General features: G+C 43.2%; 1 protein-coding gene across 1 annotated transcript; it reads right to left on the bottom strand.

The window, feature by feature from the left end:
- Positions 1–343: 343 nt before the first annotated feature.
- On the bottom strand, positions 344–24,027 carry ABHD2 (abhydrolase domain containing 2). Its single transcript, XM_009871101.1, has 9 exons — positions 23,834–24,027; positions 13,571–13,746; positions 11,875–12,042; positions 8,868–9,051; positions 5,351–5,443; positions 3,611–3,724; positions 2,480–2,549; positions 1,557–1,641; positions 344–624 (listed from the first exon to the last, which is right to left on the bottom strand). The coding sequence occupies exons 1-9, from the start codon at positions 24,025–24,027 to the stop codon at positions 428–430; spliced, it is 1,281 nt and encodes a 426-aa protein (XP_009869403.1). The 3' UTR covers positions 344–427.
- Positions 24,028–25,543: the final 1,516 nt, after the last annotated feature.

The following is a 25,543-nucleotide window of genomic DNA, read 5'->3' as shown; positions in this document are numbered from 1 at the left end:
ATTCACTGACTTGTGGCTTGGTACAGGTTTTTCCAGCACTGGGACAGAGTCAGTCACCCTGTCATCTACACCTCAACAAAACACTGCAGATCAAGTTTTTTAACCAGCAGGTGAAGAGACTGACATTTGAAACTTCTGCTATATTAAAGCAAGGCAGTCTTCAGCTCAATAACCCTGTAACAAGTCAGTCAGCAACCTGTTTTTTCAAGCAGAGCAGTAAATTACAAACCCAAGTGACTGTATATGCAGAGATGCTCTGACCAGACAGCAACTTCTGCTTTAGCTCCACTTTGTAAAAAAACATTGTGATCAAACTCCAGCCATATAAGGTATCAAGAAGAATGGAAACCTGAAGCAGCAGGTGAGGGAACAAGATGTTCCCAGAGAGGGGGAGATATACTCAAGTGATCCAGAGTCTTTGGGACAATTACTCCTGGCCAGATACAGCCTGCTCTGTGTCCGAGCAGTGAGACTTTGTCTTCTCCCACTGGCAGATGGCATTGGCATACTGCACCACAAGCTTATCCATCCAGGTAAGAGGTTCCGGGAATAGCACAGACCCCTCAAAAAATCCCAGGTGGCCTCCATGAAGGGGCAACACATGCATGACATTTTCCCTTTTCTCTGTAAAACAAAAAGGAGGCAGAAAGTTCCAGAAGGTTAACATCTTGTAGCTGGGAATGCAACCATCTTAAGTTGTGATTAATCAACTTGATCCTTGAAACAGAATCTGAACCAAAAGAGGAATCGTGCAGTAAGCAGAAACGCACTGACAAAGGCCACGTCTATTTTGAAGCCCAAAGCAAAAAACTTTACTGCTTCAGAGTAGTATGCAGGAACTAATCCCAGACAGTGCAAGAGGGTTACCCAAGAAATGCTGCTGGCCAGGCCCTTACAGCAGTACCTGCACTGCCCTAAGAATGCTCACTCTTCAACAAACGAACATCTTTAACTCACGTACACTGGAGCTCAGGTTTAAAGCTGTGAGCAGAAAAGAATGAACCCTGCTTCCCTCCCTGTGCACCCACGATCTGTGTGACAAAGCCACACCCAGCTCCCTCTTTTGAGCTTCTAAAAGTAATTTGCCTGTTTTTTTTCTTAGCTGAAGACAGACAGCTCACAGAACTCCTTTCAAGGAAGAGGTTTTAGTTCAGTATCAAATAACACAGCTACACATTTGCAACCTCTTCACGAGCAAAGTGGGCTGATCATCTGCACCTGATGAAGACTGTCACCATAATAACCCACCTTTCTACTAAATCCCAGTGTGGAACAAAGACATGAGGGAGCATTTTTCAATTTGAGAGTGTAGCCTGAATGTAACCTGCTGGCCATCAAGACAAACCAGCAGAAGGTGCCTGAAAGGACTTAAAGTTTTCCTGCTCAAGGTTAGCCTCGTTAGTTCCAGCAACGGGTGGCTTAAAGAGGCTTTTATACCTCCCACAGGATTACAAATGTAAGGAAGTCAAGCTGCTTTGAGATCACGGATCATGATACTGATAATGAAACTGCAGGTACAAAAATATGCACAGCTGGAGGAGGCTGCTTCAACATACCTGAAAGAGCTCTTGGAATTGATAGAAGACTCTCATGCACAAGAGGGTCATCAGCAGCATTAACCAACAGAAGAGGAACATAGATCTGCATGAAGAAACCAGGCAGAAAAGGGGAAAAAACCACAAAACAAAACAGTCAGGTGTTGGTTTTTAAATTTCAGTCTACCAACCATAAAGTTAGCTTAGCTTAACTCAGTTAAGACATCTTCTTTCAGAATTGCCCTGTACCTGCAGAAGCATCAGAAAAGCAGAGAGTTAAAATCACCAATGCAATACTTTGCAACACTTTTTTCTCCCCAGCTCAATCGTGAAAGGGGCAGAGGTGAATCAGAGCAAGTACAGATCAAGTCACAGATCCTCCCCATTCTCAGAATTCAAATAGCTACACCCTTTTTTGTTATGTATTGCTTTACACATCAGGCAGCTAGTGCCAGCTCTGTTATGGACACCTTGGTTAAAGTCCAGGACACTCCCTTGGAGCATCTCCATCCTCCGGCTTAGCAGATCAAGAAGGAATTAATCTTCCAGTTTCACTTCTGCAAAAGTTTGGCCTGATAAGCATCTGCCTGCCAGAAAGCACCCTGAGTCTCTTTCACAGTATCCAGCAAGTCTCACTTCCTTGAAACTGCAGGCTGTGTGTCACTACCTGTTTCCTACTCTATCCTCAGACACTCAGAGCAACTCAGCTTTATCTAGATCATTTGGGTGCTACTACCTGTCAAAGTCATAAGGTCTTAAGAGCCCAGAGCATTTAGCCCCCGTATTACAGGTAGCAAAAACTGAAATCCCACTCTAATATACCACATCTGATTACTTCTGAAAAATCCCAGCCAAGGCAGCCATGTCTAGATACCGACAACAGAAACCAAAGTTTCCAGCAGGAAAAGGAAGGTGCAAGAGCAGTCCGTACTGAAAGAGCTTACCCTGTGCAAGTAATGCAGGCAGCTTTCTTCTTCATAGTACTCCTTCAGGGAACTGTAGCCATGGAACTTCCTGAAACGCAGAAGGGTATTATGGCTATCATCTGCTATCATGTGACTCACTTTCAGGTGAGGACATTTATGCAGAGACAGTAACAATACCTTCATTTTCACAGACAATGCTTTTTCCCTATCCGCCACCTCTACAAAATTCACTTTTGGCAGCACATGCCTTTCAGTGCTTACTCAAACATTGTGATAGCGTGGGCAAGTTAAATATACTAGTTGAGATCTAATAGCCTTCAGGACATTTCTTTAGAAGTATCCCACTTCAGTAATACCACATACAGTGGAAAGAAAAATTTATGATCTTGCTCATCTTTATGTGAAAACATAAAACCACGACAGTTTAAGAACCTCAAACACGCTGTCCAAAAAGGCCTTCCTACAAGCCACACAGAATTCACTGTGGTTCCAGTTCTTTGCCAAATCGTTAGAATTTCATCAATTCAGTAAACCTATACTAAAGTGGTTTTGTTTTTTGTAGCTGTACAGCCAACATTTCACAGCTTCATTTCGGAAAGGTGCCAATGCTCGATACAGCACATGCCATGATATGAACACTGCCACTGAAGAGAGCGCTATGTTGTTTTCAAGGACACAGGCAGTAATAAAGTAGAAAGCTTAATTTAGGTTATAGTATATCTCAGCCAGCCCTAGTGTTTATTGAGTAGGCAGCAACGTTTTCTGGGGAGAAGTTTTTTCAAAATTCAAGCAGGACTAAAAGACATTCAAAAGCAATTCTGAGCTGCTTTCCACATTCTACACTGTTTTTTTTTGCTAGAGCCTGCAGGCAGAACTTGCCTCTTACTACTTGATTTAAGACTGCAGGTTCAGATGTTACTAGTACTAAAGGTTCAGATGTTACTGAAATTGTGACTATCAATACTAAGCTGTTTTTTTATTCTTTTTCTGCTAAGTTTTTTTCAGTGCGAAGGCAATGAAGAACCTGAAGTTGTCGGCACTGTATTTCCGCAGATTCCTACAGGCACAGCAAGGGGCATGCAAGAGCAACATTTGAAAGAGGAGGTATTTTCAGAGTTCTACAGAGGATCAGAGAATCAGCCTTCCTACCTCATAACGTTATCATCAATCTGCATGAGGGATGTTGCTGTATAGAGTTTGCTCAGGTCAGCATCTGACAGGCTTTGTGGCTTCTTCATGTTGTTATCTCCAAAAAGAACTTGCCTGAAAGAGTGACATCAAGAAAAACATCCAAATAACAACAAGGGCAAAGCCATGACCTGTTCAAGGACAACTGAATTTGCCAAGAATGACAAGACATTACTAGAAGTGGGCTGCATATATGTGAGGGTTTCTTAGGAACACAGCTTATTTATTCAGCTCCCTTTGCAGCAAAGCATAACAGAAACCCTATCCTGTTATACCGAAAAATTCCTCTAAAAAGAACTTTCCCAGAACTGACAGCACTAAAGGTATTTGGAACAGAGGCTGCACATTAGTGGGAGGGTCCTTTGGCTTCAAATCAAACCTGTGGGTGGCTTGGGCAAGAGCACTAGCAGTCCTGGGCACAGCATCTACTTCACCACCTGGGCCTAAAGTCTCCCCAGCACAGACATTAGGTTAGCTTACACCGGAGAAATTACTTGAGGCATTACCTTAGGAGAAAGCTATTTACTACAGACACTTGTTGTCATTAGTTATTGCCCTCAGGAGAGGATGCATTTCTTTACCAGAACAAACTGCTCCCCTAACAAACAGAACAAAAGACACAAGTTGGAAAGGGGTTTTTTCTTCCCTTTCAGAGGCAGCTGCAGGGCAGAGTAGGAGGGAAGCTAGGTTTGGTTTGGGGGAGTTGCCTTAGAGCACAAATGACTATGAAAAAAGTTTACTTAGCAGATTTGCCTTCAAGCCAGCACTGGCTTTTTCAGGGTTATGAATTTAAGTACCTTTCAATGGGGGCTTACCTAACTTCATGTGTTAAAACTAAAGTTGTCTAAATATTTGCCAAGCTGGAAAGAATTACATGGATCATCCTCCATGTCAGCTGCCCTAATTCCTTCTACAAGTGTTTCATACTGCACAGGAGTGTAAACAATGAACCATAAGTCTGCAGGTGAAACATGCTATTAATTGGAATGGGTTTGAGACATTCCCCTCCTTTTCCCTCAAGTCAGGCAGCTTTAAATATACACAGATGAGGTACTTACACATTTATTGCTCTAGAAAGAGGTACCCAGAGAACTTCTGATGGAGGAAACAATAACATTGAGCATGTCACCCATTTAACACACATCTTCTTTTGTTATGTGGGAGCCACAGATCACAAGAGCAACACAGAGGATCCTAGAAGTACACTTGCACTCCAGGAAGAGCAACACTAAGTATTTTACTGGCTAAACACTCTTTCTAGAGGGACAGCTAGAAGCCAAAGCTACAGTTTGACTATTTCTTTGATAAGCAGTAGGCCTATACAGCAGATCTTTAGGATTAGTCCTACCTCAGGTAGGTGGCAGAACAAGATGCTCCTTGAATAGGGAATTCTTTGGCTAGAAGTGAAACAGACGCAGAAAACTCCACTTTGAAGTCTAATTGCAATGTTTTGCTGTGTGCATCTTGTTTACTCATCAAGAAAGCTTCCTCAGAAGGCAAAAAGCCAACAAAGCCTTGTATTTTACAGTATACGAGAGATCGACACAGGCTCCCCTTCTCTGCTGGTTCATCTAAAGACCACCAGGCAAGCAAGTGGGGCATAATCTTGCAGGAGCCCTATTTTGAAGGGCCAAGATGACAAATCCCATATAACAACTGACCCAATCAATCCTAATCAGTGTAAGTGATGTACTGCAGTACCTGTGAGAAAGGATGATCTTCTTCATGTTGTCGGCCATGAGGAAGTTATAAAACCTTCTACACTGATCCCACTGCATGAAGGTTTCCTGTGCCCTAAAAAAAAACAACCACAGTGCAGATCAATCAAAGCTGTTAATGGAGATCTTGAAAGATCAGATTATTAACATCTTATTGCAGCCTAGAGGCTATGTAAACAAGTTTCCAGACCTTCTCTGACACAGCTTAACCTTTCCCAGGAAATGACTGCCCCTTTGAAGAAGTTTGGTAGTATCAGAAAACAGATCTGCAGTCTCCTCCTGCACAATGCAATTATCTATTTTGATCAGAGCATTTAGAGCCATCAGTTAAGATCTGCAACACTGACAAGAAGATTTTAGCACCTCTTTGCATGAGTTGAATGTAATTTACCTAATGGAACTACCAAGAAAAGGACTAAAACCTGTTGCTGAACAAATTGTTGTCTATTGTGTATATAGCTCTGCAGGGGAAATAATTTGTGCAGATGTTCCCAGTATGTTTTATTGTCTTAGCTTTTGGCAGGAACTGTAGGAATAAATACTAGTTGCAGCTGCAAGCAGCATCTGACTTGAAGTCTCTACCTATTCTCAAAGCAGAACAGCACTTCACAGCTTATCTGTTGTTAAAACAATTAAAGTTATCCAGACTTCTGCAAGCCCTGCCAGATACCAGCACTCCTTTGCTATGCAGGGTCATGGGCAGGTTAGAGCTTTACTCTTAGCTGGGTCTGCTGTTACTGAGGAAACACACTATCATTTACTGAGCAACTCAAGAATGCTGGGAGCAGTTTCAGCTCCCTAAGCACTCCTACTATTTAAACATTAACGTACCATGACAGCTATGGCAGATTTAGCATGACCTCCCAAGCCACAACCTGCAAGTCCCCTCCAAAGCAAAAGCAAGATACTTTCTTGCAACAAACTATGCTTGGGTATGGAATTTTTAATTTTTAAGAAAACTTCCATACTGTTGTCTACCCAGAATATACCTACCATGTTTATGCCAAGACAGGGGAATGAAGGAAGACAGGAAGATGCACATTTCTTCCTTCGCAAAAGATTTTCCCAAGCAAACCTATTAAGCTATTACAAGATGTTTGAAGTTAAAGCTACTACATTCCCTGCAGTTCCTGTGGTGTGCAGTAGCACTCTTCATATTAAGAGCTGCACTGAAAAAAGGTAGCTTCTGGTATCCTGAGGACTGCACAGGTTTCAAAGCTGAGGACTCTCCCCACAGCCTGTAGCTATGGTGAAGATGCATTCCACAAGATCAAGAAGCAGAATCAAGCCTGTGCAGGCAGAGATTAAGGAATAAGGAGACTTGTCCCCATTTAGCCTCAGGAAACAAATTCCCCAGACTCTGTGTTAATTCATTAAACTAAGAGCCTCATTCTTCTGGAAGATCCTAGCACTGCTGCTACTTGATTACATCCACCTATGGGACTCATGCTTAAAGCTCTGCAAAGGCTTTTGTATTTCATATCGCTGATTCACCTCGCTGACCACCTCCTTTTCCCCTTCATTTCCTAAAGTTATTAGTGGGATAAAGGCTGCACAACTTAAAAAAAAAAAAATAAAAAAAAAATAAAAAAATTTGTAAACTGACCAGTCATGTCTACCTGGCTAATCCACCTTCAGTAAACCCAGAGGGATGATACCGGTTATTTTAACCTACCAGACCAAGCTCAGGAAGCCTAGGGCTTAACCATTCCACCGGGAGCTGATTTTGCTTTGTACCTGCTCCCTCCCACTTCTGTAGCCAGTAGCACAAGGTCCTCCCCATCCTGTTTTGTGCTTAGTAGATATTTACTGATGTTTCTTTCCCTTGATTCTTCAGCTAATTAGCATTATAAAAGCACAAGTAGATATTAGACAGGGAGACACATGATCTGAAAAGCCTCCCTGCTGATTGCCCAGTAATGCACAGCAGATGTTTTGTGACTGGAGATTTGCTAGTAGAGGGTTACCCAGCAGGTGGAGTCAAGAGCTCAGTAATTCACACACACGCCACTAAAGACTTGCATTAAGCTCAGGTAACCAGCTAATAGTTTTCCACACAAATATCCAAGTGCAGTATTGTTAAACAGGTTGTCCTTGCCCCGCTATTCCACCAGCACACCATGACACACTACTACAGAAATCGGCTTAAGGAGCAGCATTACTTGCAACATCATTTTGGCGACCAGAAATACAATATCGAACAACTGCAGAAGACAAACCAAGTGAGTAAACCGTAGCCAGATGCAATCCTTGCAAAGCCTGTGCGATGGCTGCAATTGAGGAGGCGGCTTCAAAAGGATGCTCTGTGTTCCACGTCAGAACCCCAAGACAACTAAGAACATTTTATTCAAAACAAAAAGGAAAAACTGTTCCTGAAAGCATCTGTTCAGGTTCTAAGGGTGTGAACTCATGGGGACCTAGCAGTAGATTATGCACTCTTTTAGCAGCGGTCCCATCTGATCTCAAAAGGGGTTGGGTATGCTGGAATACTGCTGAAGTACGTATCAAGCTTTTAGTCGCATCTTAAATGCTTCCAGAAAAGCTTTTTACTTTCACCTCTAAGAGCTTAACACACGAAAGGTGTCTTCAGACCGCTGAATATCAAACCAGTCCCAGTACAGGCAAAGCATTATCAGCATCAAGAGAGTTCCAGCTACCTTAACCACACTGGGAGGTCAAATTCCATAGGAAGCCTCTCACAGGGCTGCCATGGTTTCATCATTATCATCTGCCCAAAGGGTCTTGACCCAAATGCCCTAGTCTCAACAGGCCCTTTTGCCTTCAAACAGTCCTGGGGCTCAAAATTGCAGTTAAATTACCATACAGTCAGTTACACCTCAGTAGCCATCCTTATATACACACAGCAAAACCAGAAAGCAGTAGTTGATCCACTTACACTGGTTTTATATTTATTAACTGTGCATACATGGAAAGTTACTTCACAAAAGTTGAGCCGCCAGTTTTCAAGCAGCAGTGCTGAACCCACATCCTCCATCAGAAAATGGAACTGTTGGCACTAGGTGGAGACATTAACAGCTCTTGAAGGGGCACAGCCTTGGCTTCCAGGTGGAGAACTGGAGGCTGTTGTGGACAGACTTTGGGGCTATAAGCCTTCTCTTCCCCACCTTTCAAATTGCATAATGTGGCTGCAAGTGCCTCTCCATCTCCTCATCAGCCCATAGCATTGTTTCAATGACACATACTAAGAGGGGAGCATGGACTGAGCTGTGTGTCTCTCTTCAGTCTCTCCAGGTAAGAGCTGCCAGGTGAAACGGGCACGCTGACACCAGGAAAGTTATTATCAGCCAAGGGATACCTCAAGAGAGATGATAAAGTGTAAACTACCACTTGCAAACCTGCTCCTTCAGGAGAGTGGCATCCAGTTTGGTGCAAGAGCAACACCACATTCTTCAACCTGCCCTTCCACATGCACCCTGCCAGAGATCTGCCCCCTCCTGCACACCCAGAAGAAACCAGCACAGAGACTTCTCTAGACTTACCTCAATGCACTGTACCCCTGACACACGCTGACGCAGCACAGGACTCGCTCCTGGTTGGCCTGATTCTCTCCCAGGTATTTGCACACAATGTTTCCACCCAGGCTGAAGCCCACAACAACTAGCTGGGTCTGAGGGTAGGTCTTCTTGATGTAATTAACCATGGCACCAAATTCCCAGGTGCAACCTAAAAATAAGGATAAAGTCAAGAATCATCTTCTAATATACCTACATTCCAACTTCAAGCTTTGTGCACTTCAAATTCAGCTGTTACCCCTTCTGACTTTTGAATAACCTCAAGGTTTCAAGAGCTTCAACTCACACATGTTCACGTATCTGTTTTATGAGTCCTGTGCACCTTAGCTCATGCTTAGTTCTGACAGAGTGCCAAAGTAAAATGAACTTCCTTGAAATCACAGTAACAGCTAATCTGACAATCAAAATTCTTCCTTTCTAAAGCAGCTTAAAAAGTGGAGTCCAACAATTTCAGGCTTCACATCACTACCTAAGAACAGCACACACCTGAGGCAGTTTGCCATCTCTGAACTTAAGCAGGGTGTCTGGAAAGCAGCTTGCTCTTTCCCTTTCAGCAAGGCTGCCATGGACCCTTAAATCCATGCTGATGCAGGGAGAGGATGGAAATGCAGAGTCAGCTTGTCAGGACGGAGCTCTTGGGCTTTGGCAGAGCCAGACTAAGCAGGTGCTCTCTAGAATCAGAGGGAAGGCAGCTAGCCTTTTAGTCACTGAAGAGGTTAAGATACTGCAGCTTCTCAGAAAACATATGGGTATCCCCTCTTCAAGAGAAGAGGCAAGTGCCTTTCCACAAATGTGTTCTGCTCTCAGCTAACACCTACTTGCATCCCACAGGCTGCAGGCACCAAGAGGTCCAGCTTCTGGCAGTACTGGGGTCCTCAGACTGACACTTGAAAGCCTCTATACCTGCAACACTTGAGTACCTACAGCTACTTCCCCTGCCTTTGAGTTTGGGAAAATGAAAAATGAAGAGAAACACCTGCAAAACTAATGGCATTAGTACACTGGTATCAACTGTCTATGCACTTTGTTAACCTTCATATTGGATTTAAAACCAGAAACCACACAGAAGGCATCACATGAACAACAGAAAGCTCCAGATGTTTGTTCCTCTCCAGAGTCAGAAGCTCAGCTCTATCCTGTTGAAATTGTCCAAGGAGATAAATCCTAAGAGTTGGGATTCTACCCTGTGACAACCTAATGCTGCTCCAATGTGCTCCCACCACAGCTGTAGCACCCTTGTTGGACAGCCTCAGATTTTGGCTAGCTCTGGAGCAGATCGAGCACTAACGTTTGTGCTTACTTTTGTGAAACAGCAGGCACCTGGCTGAGCATTTCAGCAGGGCTTGGGCACTTCTTTGTGAGCATTCTTAATGAGCAGTTTTCCTCAAAATGACAAATGCTACATTGCTCTAGTTCCCTCTGAAAGAAGCCAGCAGTCAAAATACTTCCGTGTTTGACCTGCACGATCTGAGGACAGCTGGCAACTACTTAAGAAACAAAAACTAGAATAGCAACAGGTCAGGCTTGACGTAAAGGCTAGAGGATTGAGCAAGTCTCAAGTTTAAGCTACTTGCTCCTCAACAAATATGTCAAGAATTGAGCAAAAGCTAGGACACCAGGATATTTACTTGGGTTGGAGGCAAAGTAAAGCCTGCTAGTGGTCTTGCTGGCACTCCTCTTAACAAGTAACTCTGCCAGGTGATTTACTGCCTTACTCAAAGGAAGCGCTAGGCATTCCTGGCCCTTTCCAAGGCTACAAAAGACTCTTAAGATGCTCTACATAATCACTCCCTAAGGTCAAAAACAAAGCTCCATGGAAGAAAGCTCTCAACCTTTGGCAAAACAAATAACCTCCAAACTCAAGAAAAAAAAGCATTAAGGAGGCCAACCTTAGTTCCCAAGACATGGTATGCTTGCAGCCACTAATGGCCTATGCCCTCAGTACAAATAGAGATACTTGCTAAGCCTGAAATGTTTTCTACTGAGGAGTAGATTTAATAACTATAAAACAAGCAACAAAGCATTACAGCCTATTTGCCTGCCAAAAGCAGAATCTCAAAGCACAATATTTCTATCTTGGCATTTTGGCTGTTCAAGATAAAATCTCAAACTCTTTGCAGTATCTTAGTCATCTTGAAGAAAAAAATAAAAAACCTAACACAGTGTGCTAAACCCACAGCTGACTACTGACATAATGTACCTATACACGTTTGCAGCAGAGGGACATGAGGGCTCCAGAAAGCTCAGGAGCAAGCAGATCAGGCTGCTGGCAAGGCCACATTCTGCAAAGACCATGTTACTCACTACCAGGGCAGTTAAGAATAGCTGGAGTGACCCCCAAGACAGCTCCAAATCCTTTATTCTCTTTAGTTTCTATGTTAAGAAAGATTTCCTTACACTCAAGGTGGAAGCCCAAAATCATGGCAGTTGAGCGCTACCACTTCTGTAACTCTACAGTAGAACTGTTGCCATTCCTTTACATTTGTGTTACATCCAGGGACAACTCCTCACATGTCCCTCCTGGGACAGAAGTACTTTCTGGAAAGGCTGGTAGAAACTCCTCTGAGTAGAAATGAAACTACCTCTCTGGTAGAAACTCCTCTTCTGAGGCTTCATAAAATGTAACGTTTAGCCTTCAGAGCCAGGTTTGTCTCAGATTCCACTAAACTGACATTTCAGTGTCTTTAAAATCCTTTGAACAGGCTCATACTAGCCACAAGTTATTTTTTTTCCACAAAAGTTGTCTTTCCATAAAACTGCCTCCTTCATTAGGATACACATATAAGAGATGGAAGAGGAGACAAGGAAAAGCAAAACCCAGTTAACCTTCCTCACAAGTTCAGTTCCTAAAAAACAGTAGAAAATTAGTATCCTCATTCAGCCACAGCAGTTAGGTTACGCTGAAGGAGGCTGATTAAATCCTAGAAATTCCACAAGCTTGAAAACAAGTCCCCAGCTGCCATAAAGTACCTACCGTATGTGAACATTCGCGGAGAAGTGAGCTCAATATTGGGTAAGGCTCCCAAGTGATTCAGGACAGCACACCTGTACCCATTTTTTTGCGCGTAGTCAACAAAAGTGCGGATATACTGCTTTTCACTGTGGTTAGCAATCCCAGGGCAGATTACCATCGTGACATCCTCTGTGCACAGAAAGAGGGAAGTTAAGCAAATGTCACTTCATGCAAATTAAGGGTTCAGAACTTTACTGTTTTGGATCCGTGGAAACCATCTAGCAGAAGCAAGCTAAAAATCCTACTAGTCTGCCAAGAATCCAGTATGGGACAGGAGACTGGCAGCTCTAGCGCTACAGATGTGAAAAAAGTAATTCATGTTATAGGAAACAAACAGTTTTCCAACTTCAGGGAAAGCTGCTCAAAGAGTTCTACAGGCATGGCCTGGAGGCAAAGAGAAAATTCTTCCCTCTGAAGGATGGTTGTGACATGAGACACATTCAGCACTCACAACAAGCTGTCAGGAGGCAAAGTGTTGGCAAGCTCTGGAGGCCACTGCTCATTTATGCACCAAGCAGGCTGGCTACACCATTTCCCCCTTATTTCCCTTCCAGATGTGGGTGTATCAGATCTTCAGAATTTAGCTTTGCTAAGCACAGACATTCTGACCAGCTGACATTTGCCATCATCTGCTTTGTGGCTAATCTAATGACATTTGATCTGCTGACACTGTTCAGTAGTTTAACAAGATATCATTTCATCAGCTAAGAAAGTAATTGTTGTAATTCAGGGGAGCAGAGGAAATTACATTCAGGATTAGCCTATGCACTTCAAATTAGCTATCAGACTCTTATGTGCAAAGCTCCAACATGAGCAACTCTAGCCACTGAATTTTTGCCTCATTAGGAAAGCCCTGCTCAGCTTCTCCTCAGTGATAAAGGTAACAGTAACTGTTCTAGTGCAGCACCATACCACGCGGACCTCGACACTGACAGCCAAGAACTCTGCCTTTTCTGAAGGCCACATGGGAGTCACGGGCTTAAATGAAATCAGCTATTGCAAGGGTAAATTGAAGTCAAGCCACGGCAATTCAGTTTTAAATGCTGCTGTTACTAGTAGCAACGGCGAGTTTGAAAGCTGCCATTCACTCCAAATGTACAGGCGTAATGTTGTAAGGATTCACCAAGATTTTCTATTTTTTCATGGAGTTCTTTTCATGTCTGGACTCCCTCCGCATATAGAGTTTGTTTCCACGCACACCTTGAAACACCTATTGTTAGTAAATACTCCCAAGAAGCTGTTTAAGGGGAGATCAAGTTTCGTTTCTTTTCCATACACGCTAGGTGACAAGAATCCCATGTAAGTAAACCCTGTTCTATGATCCCACAGCCTCAACAAAGGGCACTTGAAACAAGGCTTACTGCCCGATTCTTTGTCAGCCTCTCACTTGAAGGCACAGGTTAGGGAACACTTCTGCTCCTTAACTCTGCACCCCTTGCCACAAACAGTCTAGCAGGGTCACTCCTGCTGTCCAAGACATACAGCGTGACAGCCTCAGAGCCTCCACACACAGGTTAGAAACGCATAGCAGGCTCCTTCCATCAACAGAATTAACATCTATCCTGGCTGATAAATCAAGCAGCAGCATCCTCATCCATCCCTCAGAGCCCAGAATCAAGGTTAGCAGCTAGATGCAGCGAGCAGCTGTTTGACTGACCTCCGATGCAATGCTCAGACTGCGGCTCAAAGAGATCGAAGGTCGCTGTCGCTCCATCTGGCATCGTGAGGTACTTGCGATGTCCGTAGGGGTGCGGTGATCTCACTCTCCCCATTTTTCCATAAAGGGCAGTCTGGATATGTCCACTCTTTCCCCAGATCAGGGGTGGAATGTACCTGAAAGAGGCAGCAGTTCAATTGCATATCCCTGCCGTGTTAACGACTATTTGAGAACAGATAAGTGCTCCCATAACAAATCCCCCCTTGCTACCAAACAGTAACAAACATGAAATTGTTTTTGCCATGACTGAACTAGCAGCACTGATCTTTGCAGCCTTACACAAGAGGAGGGATTAATAAGCTCTCAAAGCTGAGAAAACAGCACTGATAGCAGCAGCAGAAGCCAAAACCTGGACATTCCTCTATACTGAAATATTACACACACAAACGTTTCTCACCAAACACAGGGAGGCCTTGTGCCTCGGTGAGATAGGGACAGCAGGTTGCTAGCCAACCAAACTGACCTCTGAAACCTGTAAAGTGTTGTAAATCTGTTTCAGTTGAAACACTGAAGCCTGCTGGGTTAAGCCACGTGAACTTGTGTAAGCACTTGACCGTACAAGCCAGTGACAGAAACAACAGAATTCACAGCAAGTTCTAGAAAACCAAAAGCCCCAAGATTTGCTGGTTGGGACTATTTTACACAGAATTGCTTTTCTCGGTTAAGCGAAGAGCACGATATGTGGTGATTTTGCCTCTCAAGCAGAGTTCAACAGAGCTGGGATGGTTTTAAAAAGAGCCGTCAGAACTGGCCAAACTTCACTGAGGGTGGCAAGACTTTGGAATAAATTGCCCAGAGACGTTGTGGCTGCCCCCTCCCTGGAGGTGTTCAAGGCCAAGTTGGATGGAGCCTTGAGTAGCCTGATCCAGTTGAGAGGCATCCCTGCCCATGGCAGGAAGATTGGTCTAGATGATCTCTAAGGTCCCTCCCAGTCTAGGCCATTCTATGATTCTATGAATAATAAATCACTTTCAATGTAAGATGGTGGAGTCTACCAATTATGTTTATCAAGGGCGTAGCAGAACTAGGTGATAAGGCAAATTGTCTTTTCCTGGGTTACTGGCCCTCAAAAAACAGACATGGGGAAAACACAGCTATTGACTGGGAGACATTAAAGAGTTAGTTATATTTGTGGTTTTTTTGTTTTTTTTTTTAGTGCAAGCAGAGCTGCAAGAGGTTTAACAGGAAACATTCTGCTGCCCACATGGTGGTGGCAGGGCAGGCACCTGGCCATTCTGAAAAGGAGACTGAGCTGATGCCTTGAAAAAGGATCATTACATCAGCTCTCACCAGGAAAGCACAAAGGATTGATTGCTTAGGGGATTCCTCTTTAGCTTAGAGAAGAGCAGGCTGAGGGGTGACCTCATAAATGTTTATAAATACGTCAAGGAGGAGTGTCAGGAGGACGGAGCCAGGCTCTTCTCAGCGATGTCCAATGACAGGACAAGGGGCAATGGGTACAAGCTGGAACATAGGAGGTTCCATAAACATATCAGAAAAAACTTTTTCACTGTTAGGGTGACAGAGCCCTGGCACAGGCTGCCCAGGGAGGTTGTGGAGTCTCCTTCTTTGGAGACATTCAAAACCTGTCTGGACGCCTTCCTGTGTGATCTACTGTAGGTGATCCTGTTCTGGCAGGGGGCTGGACTAGATGATCTTTTGAGGTCCCTTCCAACCCCTGACATTCTGTCATTCTGTGAATAGCAGTGCCATGGGACTTCCAGTTAAGGAGCTAAGGTCTCTGCTACACAGAGCAGGGCATCCAAAAGAAGCCTGAAAGCTGCTGACACCACCTTGGATCCTGAGAGTTTAGCAACTCCCTCCCCACTGTGTTTTTTAAGGCTTCCTGCAGTTATTCCCTTTGACTTCTTGAGACCACATGAAGCAGAGATCATGTTCTCCCTTGCTCACAGAAAACTAGGCAGCTTGGGACTCAGATTTATTACTTAAGCTCATAATCCACTTGAATGTGACAGAAACCTCCGTGCCCTGACGCTACCTACTCACACAGCTGGACCTTCTTCCCTGTGCCAGCTGTTGTGTCATACCCATAACTCCCCATTTCCCCCTACACACTCCTCAAGAAAAAAAACCAAAAACTTTCTACAAAAATAAGAACTCTTTAAGGCTTGTTTAGCAACACGAGAGCACCAGTATGCTCTTTCTCCCTGTTCTCTTCCCTCATAGATGTGTGAGACTCCTTACAGTCAAAGCAACACAGCAGTTCATGGTACAGCTTCACTAGGTTTTCACAAGTGCAGTTCCCAAAAAGACCCAAAATAGATTTTCACAGAAGTATATACTTCTTCAATAAAGGCTGGAGAAGCTGCCAACTGATGCCTGTAACCTTGCAAATTAGTCCTCAGTGCATTTTGGATTTGATTGTCCTACCGTAAAGCTTTCCAAAGAATCTGTGTGAGCCTAGTAGCACTAGTTATCTTTTACGAGCCCAGTTCTTCCCAGCACAAGGAAGAGCAACTGGCATCAGCCCAGTCATTTACTTTATGACCAGCTCAGGTCAGTGGCCATGACCCACACGAGAGAGTGCTTGACTGTCTTGTTATCTTCTTTCACAGAAGTCCTCTGCAGATGAGTTATGCTAGAAGCTTTTGAGGAGAGCTGTCAAATACGAGTTATAAGAATCTGCAGTTCTTTTCTAAAAGACTCAGACATCAACATTGTTTCTGATCTCAGGTTAAGTGCATGCATTGGAAAGTTTTGGTGATTCTGCTTCAATACAGCAATTTCCAAATAAAAAATCCCAAGTAAAATCTAAAGTCTTACACCATAGGGCTAACAGGAAAGCAATTTTCCAGCTACAGCATCTAAGCTGTGCAGCTGTGACTGACTACTGCAACTACCCTGATTAAAAAAAAATAATTAAAATCGGGCATCTCTGCAAGCACCAGTCCTTTCCTCTTGTTTTCCTACCGTTCAGTTTCCAGCTGTAAGTTACTCACCCAGTGGAACACATGCTGCAGCTGCAGCAGCACATACCACAGGATGTTGTTAGGGAGGAAATTAGAAGAGTCTTCAAAGCCTCACCACTACTGCCGGGATTTAAGTGAAGACAAATGGCTTCAAGCACACCGCTTGCCAAGAGTGTATTACTTACTGCAGCCTGTCCCTCCTCAGGTCACAGCTGGTTTCTTTGTGGAAAAAACTCACCAAACCTGCCTTCAAATAACCCAACTGGAAGCTACCCGAACTACTGATTTTCAGTAAGTCAAACCTTTACACTGCTTTCACATAGGCAGGAACAGCACACACAGTTTCATTGACGTGTTCTTCATTAAAGGAAAGACTAAATAAAACCAAGGCAAGTATCCCTATGACCCCCTGGACAAATGATTACACATTTCCCTAAAAGCCTCTGAAATACGATGGACAAGGGTGCACCCACTGCTTGCTCCCTTCAGAATGCACAAGCACTTGTTTGTGAGCATCTTACAGACCAAGAAAGTAAAGCACTTGGCTTAACTCCAGCCAGTTGTTTAACCACCACACTGCCTGCAGCAAAGACGTGCCAGCATCAGTCACTCCGCATGTAGCTACACTCTTCTAGATAAATATTCAAAGGTCAAGTTCCAGCATGAGTAACATGCATGGGACAGTACTCTGATGCAGAGATTTGTTACTTCTACTTAGTCATACTTAAGCACGTTGAGTTTATTTCTGCAGTTTGCACTTAAAGCAGCTAAATCTCTGAAATACGTGCAAGTGTTACAGCAGCAGCTTGTTATCTCACCTACCAGCCTTTAAGCAACAGGCTTGTGGCAAGATGGATATCCCAAAACCCCTTACATATCCAGAAGACTGAGCATCACAAGACTTCAACAGGGCAGGGGAAAGAAGTTGCCCAGATTGTATAGATCTTGCATAAACAATGAGAAGCTAAGGTAGATTAAAATTCATTTTACCAGATGAATTTTAGCAAAAGCAAGCAGCTATTAAAAGTATTAGACTTCCATTTACCAAGTTGCCAATTTAACCTGCTACAAAACCCTACAAAGCCTTGACAGTAACAAAGCGATGCCTCTATATCATTGCATTCCACTAAAAGATGTCTTCAGCTGAGGGGCAAGTTTGATTTTGCAAAGCATCCTTATAATCTACAGCAGAATCGGGCACACAGATCTGTCTGTCAGACTATTTCTGTTGACCCTCCATTCTGGCAATGGACAAATCTGATTCTCAAACTCTTCCTACAAGTGATTTCTTTCTACATCTTTCAGTGACATCTAGTCTCTAAGAACTTCCAAGTCCAAAATATTGAGCATAATAGTGCAAGACTGTATAAAATTGAAGGACAAGACATCTTTTTATCCACAGTTTGTGTAGATTCTCAGCTTGCTTTTACTGAAACCATTCAGAGAGGAGAGCATAGAAAGAACTCTTCAGTCATGAAGGTGCATGATACCACAGTGGTGAGAGAAAAAAAGCTTGCCAGGAATTTTAAGACTTTTCTCCCTCTGAAAGTGAGTATCAGATAAGCCTATATTATGTGAAAAATAGTTCAAGTCTTTATCATACTCAATTCAGCCAAAAGTGTTAACTTTCCTCAAGGCAAACAGCTGAAAAGAGATGTTCTCCTGAAACAATCACCCTAGAGGCAGAAGAGCATGTACTCAGGATATTTTTCTTATGGCTTACCTTAACAAAACAGGCTCAGCAGGGTATGACACGCAGAAACACAAGCTAGATACCATGCAGACTGAACAACTAAGCAGTATACAGTTGGAGGAGCATTCAAGCGTCATCCTTTGGGTTTTATGCTACAGCTACCAGTACTGCTAAGCTTAACCACATCTTCCAAACACAGGCACCTCACTCATAAAAGCAAGTGGCTTCCCTCTGGCACAGGTATGAAGTAGAAACAGCAAAAGCATTTGAGGACACGACAGACTTCAACCTCTCTATAACACCTGCTATAAACCAAAGTGGCTTTGAAAATTAGTGTATCGTAGAGACTATCCCAGCACAGTGAATCCCACTGTATGAAGATGATTCCCCATTCTCTAAGCTGCTCACAGATGTACCACAGCCTGGGCACAGACACTGTGACCACATGCAGCTTTTCCCCTGTTCTGCAATAGCAGTTCACAGGTGACAGGAGCTCAGCAGCCAGCTGGGCAGTGAACAACAATCAGGAAAGCCTCTTGCCAACAATGTATGGTCATGCCCACACAAGGATGAGGACGATGTACCGCAACAGCACAGACAAGCAAGTACAAGTAACATAGGAGATCTGGCAGCAAAGCTGCATTGGATTGGAAACAAACATAATAAATAAATAAATAAATCTTAGTCTCTGTGGAAGAAAAATGGCTTTCCATTTTGCTCCAGATTGAAAGGCTTTTAACTGACTCATTTTCCCGTTCTGATTTGGTCAGTTGCAATAGATACCAGGTACTCTCAGTGAAGACAAATATTTGAGGCAGCTAGTTATGGCTTCCAGTAGCCAGCCGTGTAACTTTCAGTAATAGGAAAACAGAAATGGACTGACAGGGCACAAGTATAGAGTTTAATCCTAACTAGCAAAGTGAATTCACAGCCAGTTACATAAATCTGCTCACAAATGCTAATGTATTAGCTCCAAACACTGCATTTCAGCTGTGCAACACAGCCCCACATTCTGATAGACGGCTGTCCACAACAGTGCCCAAAAGCAAAACAAGTCTTAGGTGTTTCACAAGCATTCTTTTAGCATTTTAGTATTTAAAAAAAATCCCAGCATGTGATTGTGGATTAAATTTTAGCAGCTCTCAGGCAGCAGATTATAATTTTAGAGCATGTACATCAGCCAGTATGCAGGAATTTAGGAAAGCAGCAGCTGTATAAGCAGCTCACATAAAGCACATAAAAACTGTGCTATTTTTATTAGCAAGCATCAGCATTCGGGTCCTCAAAGATCTGAAGTGGAAGTTCAGCAACAGGCTTATTTCTGGAGCATTACTTCATTCCATTTGAGGAGTTTAACACCTTAAACATTAACTCTTACATCACCTTTGAGGGGCTGCACTATATTGGACGCTGATGGCAAGAAAGCAGAGCCTACAATTTGTCCCTATCAGTGGGACACCCTGAAAACTGCTGCCTGCATTATAATAGGCAGCAGGTTATGTTTTCCCCCTTTGCAGAGCAAAGGGGAGAATAAATATCTGGGAGATATTTAAAAGGCTGCTTTACAAATCAAACCTTGTCTGAATCTTGTCCCTCATTAGATATTAGGGAAGGCAATTCAAATTCCAATCAAGAAAGCTCGTCCAGAAATCTGCAGGGTTCAATACCCTCCCCCCAAATATGTAGAAAGCAGCTTTTTCTGTATTAGCTCAGCCAGACTCTTCAATGTGATGAAGACACAGCAAAGCAAATATTTAACAGCAAAAATTTAAAACAGCTTAGGGAACTTCTATGTCTCCTGAGCCTCTGAAAAAGAAGTCAACGTAAGTGTACTAGAGGTGTTTGCCACCCACAGAAACTGTATGAGGTCAGAACTATTTAAAAAGCAGACTGGCCTCCTTGGTTAAACCACCTCCTTCCCAATTTAGGCAGCTTTTGTGTAGTAAAGCGTCCATCATACCCCTCCCTCAACCTTCAGTGAGTACAAGAAAAATTCTAGTCAAAACAAGGCACAAGTATTACAGCGCGTCTCTTTTGCTGGTAAGAGCTGGAGAACACATGCTGCTGCCAACACCACAGAAGAGCAAGGACTAGAACTACCCCCAGGCTGCTTCTCTCCCCAAGGTCAATAACTCAGCTTAGCAGCAGCGAGCTGCCATTCTTCCCTACCTCTCAACACATTCACCTGTGAAAGCTTCAGAAAAAACACTTGTTGTTCTAGTTTATTATTCTCCTGGAAGTGCTTCTCCCAGGGTAAAACACTAAGGAGTTGACAGGAAGCTTGAAAACAGCTTTTCTGACTACTTGTCTCCTTGTATCTAGAAGAAAAGCAATGACAGCACAAAAAGAGCTTTCTGGTACCAGGCAGCTTGCTTATCCAGTACAGGTTACTGTGCAAACAAAGAATAAAAAGTATCTAGGCTGGATCTTTGACAGCGTTTACTAACACGCTTGACAGTCATTTGCTTCAATCTTTGATGAGCCTGCCTTCATTAATGATAAAAGTGTGCAGACTGCAAGGACAATTATTTTTCGATAAGGATGACACTCGTGCCGTGCCTCTAAGGGAATAAATCTACACACATACACCTGACAGTAGGAGAAATTGAGAACCGCCTAAAAACATCTAGTCCAGCACAGCAAGCACTGGACAAATTTGTCCTCATGGATCAGAGAGCCGATGCTCCATTTCTACAGGAAGAAGAGAGCAGATGGCACTTTCTGTACCAATGTGAAAGAGAGGAGAAGGAGACAGCTGCAGCCAGGGCTTAGGCCCGAGTGCTCGCGGGCATCACTGGCTGTGCCAACTGGCAAGTAGCAGTTCTTCGAATGAAAAGGGGTCCCATCACGCTACTGCACCTGGTGAGCCGAAGGACTGAGCTGGACAGGGGGAGAGGAAGGGAAATGAAGAGCTAAGAAAACATGAGCTCCAAGAAGAGAGAGCATGTTGCTCAGCAGTGTCTGATTGATACACAGAAAGCTTCTCGCAGTTTAGAGGACTGTAAAAAGCCGTACTAACATCTGCAAGTACAAGGTACCTGGCACGCAGCCATCTCAGGCAGTTTTACTCTCCAAAGCTCTTAAATTATTCAGCCCACACCATTTGGCTTACTGAATGACACTACAGTTACCATGTATTGAGTAAATCCATAGGTGAGGATGCTGCTATGAAAGGGGAAATAAAAATCCAAAAGTGTTTTTTCCAAGTATTTTTGAACAGCTGCAGAGAGAGAATAACTTCACATATTTCTGCTTTCTCCCTGTCACTCTGTTTTTTTCCACAGCACTATCCTCACCCCTTCCTCCCTTAAGTATAAGGGAACTGAACGAACCAGGTCTGAAAGCCAGTTCACAGCTGTACGGAAGAACTGGTCTTAGATCTTACAACAAATCCAGTGCTGATAGAACAGGAGGGATTGCTGGGCTACTTATTTTGCTTTCATGGTAGAATTTGAAAAGAGCTGCTTAATCAGCTTTCCTAACACTCTGAATAATTAGCATGTAATCAAAGCCTTGCAAGATTTTTCAGTGGAGTATGGCACAAGCTGTTTTCACATTGCTTTTTGCTAATTAGTCCCACAAACTATTCCATGCATAATTGCAGGATTTAAATATATTTGTTCTCCTTTAGTCTCCAGGTGACTTTCATGCCTGAGGACAGGATTTGATAATTTTTTTTTGTTGTTTTAAATCTCTGTATTGAAAAAAGTGTGTGATAACATCAATAGAATAGCAAAACCAAACAAACAAAAAACCCACATATACATAGTTTTAGAGACTTGTTTTTCCTGTAAACCCTTTCAATCTCCAACAGCAATTATATTCTCATCTCCCCTAACACAGGTATACAGGTAAACAGACTGAACAACTACCTATTGACAGGGGTTTTTTCTAGCCTGTTTCAGCAGAGTTTGTTTCCTGAGGTCACACTTTCAGGCAGTGTTTTGCCCAAGAACCATGTGCTGGAGACCATTGCTACAGTTTTCAGATAAACTGGCAATCCTAAGCTCTGAGCTGATCCAGACAAAGCAAACCACCTGAGATCGTACACTCTCAGCATAATACCAGAGCTCTGCAAGAGGCTCTTCACTCCTGCAGTTAATGCACAGCAGATGTACTGCAATTTTTAGACACGTTCTGCATTTTTACTCCTTTGGGAATGCTTTGTTCTCCAGCTTAGTGAAAGTCAAAAACATGCTTCTCATATAGTAGTGCTAGGAGCTCGTGTCACAGGAACAGAGCTGGAAGAGAAGTCAAACGGACTCTGAATTAGCTCACGGTCTGTTTCCAAAGACTAGACTCATACTAATATGCCTTCAAGACTGGTACTTGGCACAGCTTCATGCTTGCACTTTCAGTTCCTAGCAACATGTCAGTCTGGAGTGCCAGCACCGAGATAAGAGTCTAAGATATGCTACAGGGCTTCTAGTTACTTGGTATTTTTTACGGAAGCAATTGCTTTGCAGTTAAGGCACTAGCCATAATCAAGAATCCAATTTCAGCGCTCAGCTTCGCCACATGCTTATGTTACTACCACACACTGAGTGCATCAGGGAGCCCTCTTTGGGCTCCAATTTAGAACAGATAATGCTTTGTTTCCTCTAAGTTTACAGAATCTGTGGCTTAAGATCTTACACCTTATGTAATTAAGGCACCTAACACAGCACTGCTAAAAGCCTCTCATCTCCCCTAGAACAACTATTATTAAGTCAGCTTGACTTTGGAAATCCAAAAGGAAGGTTCATGCAGCTGCACTCAGTGCTTACAAGATAATTGATGTATTTAGGGCTCTAAATAGAACTTGCAAGTTTTCAAAGTGATTGCAGAAGAGAAATGCTGTAATCAAAGTCCTTGTCCCTCCAAAGCTTCATGAAATTGTAGTAAATGCTTCATATTATTGGTGAGGGTAAGGGCAGCTGCTTTGATTCTGGTGGTCCTAGAACGAAAGTGTGAGGATCAGCCTGCTCAAATACAAAGCTGACATGAGGTGATTTTGAAAGTGTATTCAGCAGGCTTAGAACTGGCCAGTATGTCATTACTTCATTAAACAAGTTATGGTGATGCGCTCTACTCAGCAATAGATTTCATTAGTCTTCAGTCAACTTAAGGCACTTCAAGTGAGAGCAGGCACTTTATAATGAATGCAGGGATGGCCATTAGTTTTAAGTGCACAGACACACCATGAAAACCTTTCCTTCCAGCAAGCCCTGACAGATTTGCTCCCTAGTAGAAAGGAGAGTACACTAAGAGAAACAAATGCTGACTGCATCCATTGCTCCCATGTTCCACAGACAGTAGGGTGTATAGTGCTGGTCTAGTACAGTCTCAGCATACAGCTGCTAGACAGAGGGGCAAGGAGAACGTCTTCCTTACATCCATGGAGAGCCCTGCACAACAAGACTTGGTCCTACACCCAGAGACCTGGGACACTAACAAAACTGAAATGCTTCACTTCAAACATGTTTATTTATCCTGACACTTATTTACACTCATGTTTAAGAAACACATTAGGCAGAAGAATGGTTAAGTGCAGCTCTTCTCCCTGTAACGGGTCAACATAGAAAAAAATATACTACTTACTCTTTGGTCAGAAGTGGGCAGGATTTGAGTAGAAAGCGGGCCAAAGCAGAGTCCTGGTAAATGAGTTCAGGAGGGGCGGTTGGGCTTTTTAAATTCAAGCAGCGAACAATAACATACAGAACAGCAGCAACTGCAGCTAGCTTCACCCCATCAAACACCGCCGGGAGCTCAGGGGTTTCCAACATCCCACTCATTTTGAGCCTGGAAACAATAAACAACATTATAGCTTGGATATGAATATCGATTGCCACGTTAAATATAAGACTGTGCTAACCAACTAAATTTGTCAGTTAACATTGCTTCAAGAATCCTAGCACAGCAACTCAGACTAGCACCTTAAAAGGAACTTTATTTTGTACTGCTCTAAAAGCAGTAACCACAACAAGGAATTAAAAACCGAATGATCAGTTGGAGATTTATTCCTAATCAGTGCTGCACTAGAATTGCAAGTGTCAGGTGTCAGACCCTACGGTCTGCACAGTCAATACTTCCAGGATCTTGGCCAAGAGGATCCAGCTCAAATAGAAGTTGAGTGAAAAGCCAGGCTATAAAGACCCAGAAGCAGCTTTGGATGCGTGCTGCTTCCCAGATGTACAAGTCAGGCTTGAAAAGGAGAACCTGAAAGAACCACTGTGTTAGTGCACCGTGTTGCACCACGAGAACACTCGTATAGCTTCTGCATGTATTTAAGGTGGTCACTTTACGTAACAGTGAGTTCAGCATTTCTTTTAATTCACTTTAATTTTGCAGCTGAAGGACTAGATTAATATCTAGTCTTTCAAGGGCTTCAGAGTAAAGGAAGTAGGATGAGGGAAAGAATTACAGAACTCCACAATATAACAATACCCTTCCAGCTTGAAATCAAAATTTTAAAGTGATCTAGCTCTTTGAACATGGTTCAGGTAGCTGTCTGCAGTTATTACAGGGACATTTCTTCTGTACTGAAGGGGCAGGCTTTCCTTTGGGTCTTTCCTCAGCCACATGGGTAACCAAAGCAAGAGAGCAACTAACAAGTCAAGTCTTACCAATGTCACTTTTTCTTCCAATTAGAAATAATTGCTACTCTTCAGTAGACTGCCACCCTCTGGGTCCACGTGCTACCCGAGTTATCCTGTGAGCAGAAGAAAAGCAAACCAATTATTACTGATAAGGCTGCATCTCCTGGCTAGAGGGAAGAACACAAATTTTTACAGGAAACTTATCGCAGACACTGCAATTGATTTGTATATTCAGTCATAACTGCTTCAACTCTGATCCATCTGCACCAAAGCTCCTGCCTACAGACAGATCCCAGACTAGATCAGCTGCCGATGGTATATCAGTTTATCTGCAGTATCCAAATACACCTTCATGGGTAGAGATAGACAGAAAGAAACAACGCAAAATCTGCAAGTTTAGAGGAAAGCCAAGGGATGAACTTCCAGAAGACCACACAGCCACCATGTTTGCAAGACAGTAACATTGTTCCCAGTTACAAAAACTGCTCTTCATATCTGAAAGGCTAGAAGTAACAGGCTACTGTTCTCAACTTTGTGCAGCATTGACACTGTTATTGAAGGGTGAAGCCAGTCTGATAAAAGTTTTCCGGTACTTTTGCTCAGGCTTCAAGGCAGCTCACTTCCACAGATGGAAGCTTGCAAACAGTGACGCTAGTTCCCACACTTGCTTTTTTTGAGAGGTTACAACATATCACACTTCAGCAAGATGGTG

Source organism: Apaloderma vittatum, unplaced genomic scaffold (assembly GCF_000703405.1).
Source record: "Apaloderma vittatum isolate BGI_N311 unplaced genomic scaffold, ASM70340v1 scaffold36036, whole genome shotgun sequence".
NCBI lineage: Eukaryota > Metazoa > Chordata > Aves > Trogoniformes > Trogonidae > Apaloderma > Apaloderma vittatum.
This window is presented reverse-complemented; position numbering and strand designations above follow the sequence as displayed.

Excerpts from the sequence above, each read along its gene's own strand:
- ABHD2 (XM_009871101.1), bottom strand. The coding sequence starts at position 24,027 with ATGAGTGGGATGTTGGAAACCCCTGAGCTCCCGGCGGTGTTTGATGGG. Across the intron at positions 9,052-11,874 it reads TCCGCGAATGTTCACATACG|GTTGCACCTGGGAATTTGGT; the intron begins GTAGGTACTTTA and ends CCTTATTTTTAG. Across the intron at positions 5,444-8,867 it reads CAGGGGTACAGTGCATTGAG|GGCACAGGAAACCTTCATGC; the intron begins GTAAGTCTAGAG and ends GTTTTTTTTTAG.